Raw genomic sequence first — 2,261 nt, forward strand, 5'->3', positions numbered from 1 at the left:
AAAATATGTGAATTTTAAGTAATAAAATAAACGTAACTTTGATTTTTGTTCTAAACATAACATCTTTTTTGCAGTTATTTTTCTTTGTTTCGTTTTCTTAGTATGTTTGATTTGGTGATAAGTGGAGGCGTTGCAGAGACGAGGGTGGAACAAAACTGAGAGATACCGGCTGTTTCTCAGTAACTCCATTTTGACGCTTTGCGTTTCGTGCTTCGCATGTGCGACTCCACTGCCTTAATTCCCATCGTTCCGAGCTTGAATCGCTTCTTGCACAAAATCCACTGAGCCTCATGTATGTTCCCTGGTTCTGGTTTTAGCCATGGAGAAAACTCTTGGCTGGAGCCAATTTTCTTTACATTTACAATTGCTCATATTTTCCAGACAAAAAGTAAATGGCGCATCTCCCAAATGTCCCGGCCGCAACAAATTTTTTATTGGTTCCGCTAATGGGATGGAACCAGTAATGGCAAGCCATTATTTTTTTTTTTAAATAAAAAAAAAAATGTGTCAATTTTAACGTTTTATTTAGATTACAAAAATAAATCGTAATAAAAATAATCCTATTTATGATGTTTTAAAAATTAAGACGTACGAAAGACCGATTTAAGACATTTTAATACCAAGTAAGGCCTTAGTTTTATTTTGAAGAATTCAATGCCTTTTAAGACTTTCTAAGGATCCGCGGGAACCCTGGTTTAGAGATGCTTGTAGAACAGGTTGGTGCATGACGTCAGCTTGTACCTTTAATACTGAGTTCAGTGAGTTCATTTGCTCAGTAGTTTCTCATCGTGTATTGGTGATAAGGGGTATGGGTTAGCTCTGTTTATCTGGTTTAATCTAAGCGGAATTAGCTTCCTGTTTTTTCTGTGCGCTCTTACCACCATCAGAGGCCACTCGGTTGCTGAGATAAAGCCATGAGGACCCTTCATGCTGACCTGAACTGGAAACAAAAACAGAGGCTGGTTGAGGTGAGCAGTCAGAGCAGCCGTCTGCCCCGAACAGAAGGGTGTGTGTGTGTGAACTGACGCTGCAGAGTCCCGCCAGCTTGCTGCTTCTCCACTTTGATGATGAACAGGTAGGCTCCATCCTCCCAGGACCTGGCCACCACGTCAAAGTCGGAGCGGGGGGTCGTCTGAGGGACAAACCACAGTTACCGTCATGTTCTTAACCTTCAAACCAATAAAACCAGGCAGCTCAGAGTATAAATACATTTTAGACAACCATACTCACCTTATTGGAGGAGCCAGCAGCCTGAGGGACAGAAAAGAAGAAGAAGATCCATCCACATTCTCCAATATTTCATAATTTAAACAATTATAAAACAAAAAAAAGGTTCAAAAAGTTAGAAAACCAAATGGGAGAAGACAGCTCTGAAGAGCTTCCGGGCCACAGGACCTAACTTTCATTACAGCTGTTTAAAAAAAATAGAACCTAGCTATTTAATAAATGTTTTGATCGAGTTGAAGTTTTACTCTTGGCAAAACTATTATCTTAATCTAAGCCTTCAACTTGTATCTTAGATCCATTTCCAACCTAATTATTTAAGGAAGTATTCCCTCTGATCTCCTCCTCCAATTTATATGCAAAAAATCTATCCTTGTTACAGAGATATGTACCATAGGCTTTAAATGCTGTAATCAGCCTTTACTTAAAGCTATGGTGGAGGCTTACTGCAGATTTAAAAAAAAAAAAAAAAAAGCACTCTCCACTTAAAAAAAGCACATGTATAACCCTATACCCACTCCAGAGAGGCAATGTCTATTAAGCGCATGCAAGAGCATGCACAGCCCATTTCTCCTCGTGCACGCACTGTTTAAAAGGTGCCGTTTGCATCGTTAATACAAGCTTACTTTCCAAAGAAGATTTGTAATTTTTCCTCTATGGCAGACTCACCACCACCAGTAAGTGAAAATGGGGACGAGCACGTAGGACGGCTTTGCGTCAACATATAACCAGAATAGTTAACAATTAGAAGGATCGCTTATTTTGATGATCCACCCAGAAAAAGAACATCCTCCACTATACCTTTAAGAAACCGTCCCTTGACCCAAATGACTTGGTCAATAATAGACCTAAATTCAATCTTCCTTTCTTATCTAAAATTATTGAGAAAATAGTTGCTAAACAAGTGTGTGAGCAATTTGATGCATCTTAAATCATAATTGCATTACAAATAAAGTGTATCCCAGGGGTTGACGTTAAGGATTTTTACCACTTGCCCTCTCATTACATTTGCCCAGAAACAATTTTTACTTGCCCAG

General features: G+C 39.0%; 1 protein-coding gene across 1 annotated transcript in view; it reads right to left on the reverse strand.

Annotated features, from left to right (window-relative positions):
- The window catches only part of tmem87a (transmembrane protein 87A), a 15,424-nt gene that overhangs the window by 11,993 nt on the left and 1,170 nt on the right, over positions 1–2,261 (reverse strand). The window contains exons 2-4 of the mRNA XM_015401868.1: positions 1,231–1,251; positions 1,027–1,132; positions 879–940 (exon numbers count right to left, since the gene is read on the reverse strand). Of these exons, the coding sequence (XP_015257354.1) occupies positions 879–929 (51 nt within the window). The 5' untranslated portion in view covers positions 930–940; positions 1,027–1,132; positions 1,231–1,251. The remainder of the gene's footprint in view (positions 1–878; positions 941–1,026; positions 1,133–1,230; positions 1,252–2,261) is intronic.

Source organism: Cyprinodon variegatus, unplaced genomic scaffold (assembly GCF_000732505.1).
Source record: "Cyprinodon variegatus isolate N-32 unplaced genomic scaffold, C_variegatus-1.0 Scaffold1269, whole genome shotgun sequence".
Lineage (NCBI taxonomy): Eukaryota > Metazoa > Chordata > Actinopteri > Cyprinodontiformes > Cyprinodontidae > Cyprinodon > Cyprinodon variegatus.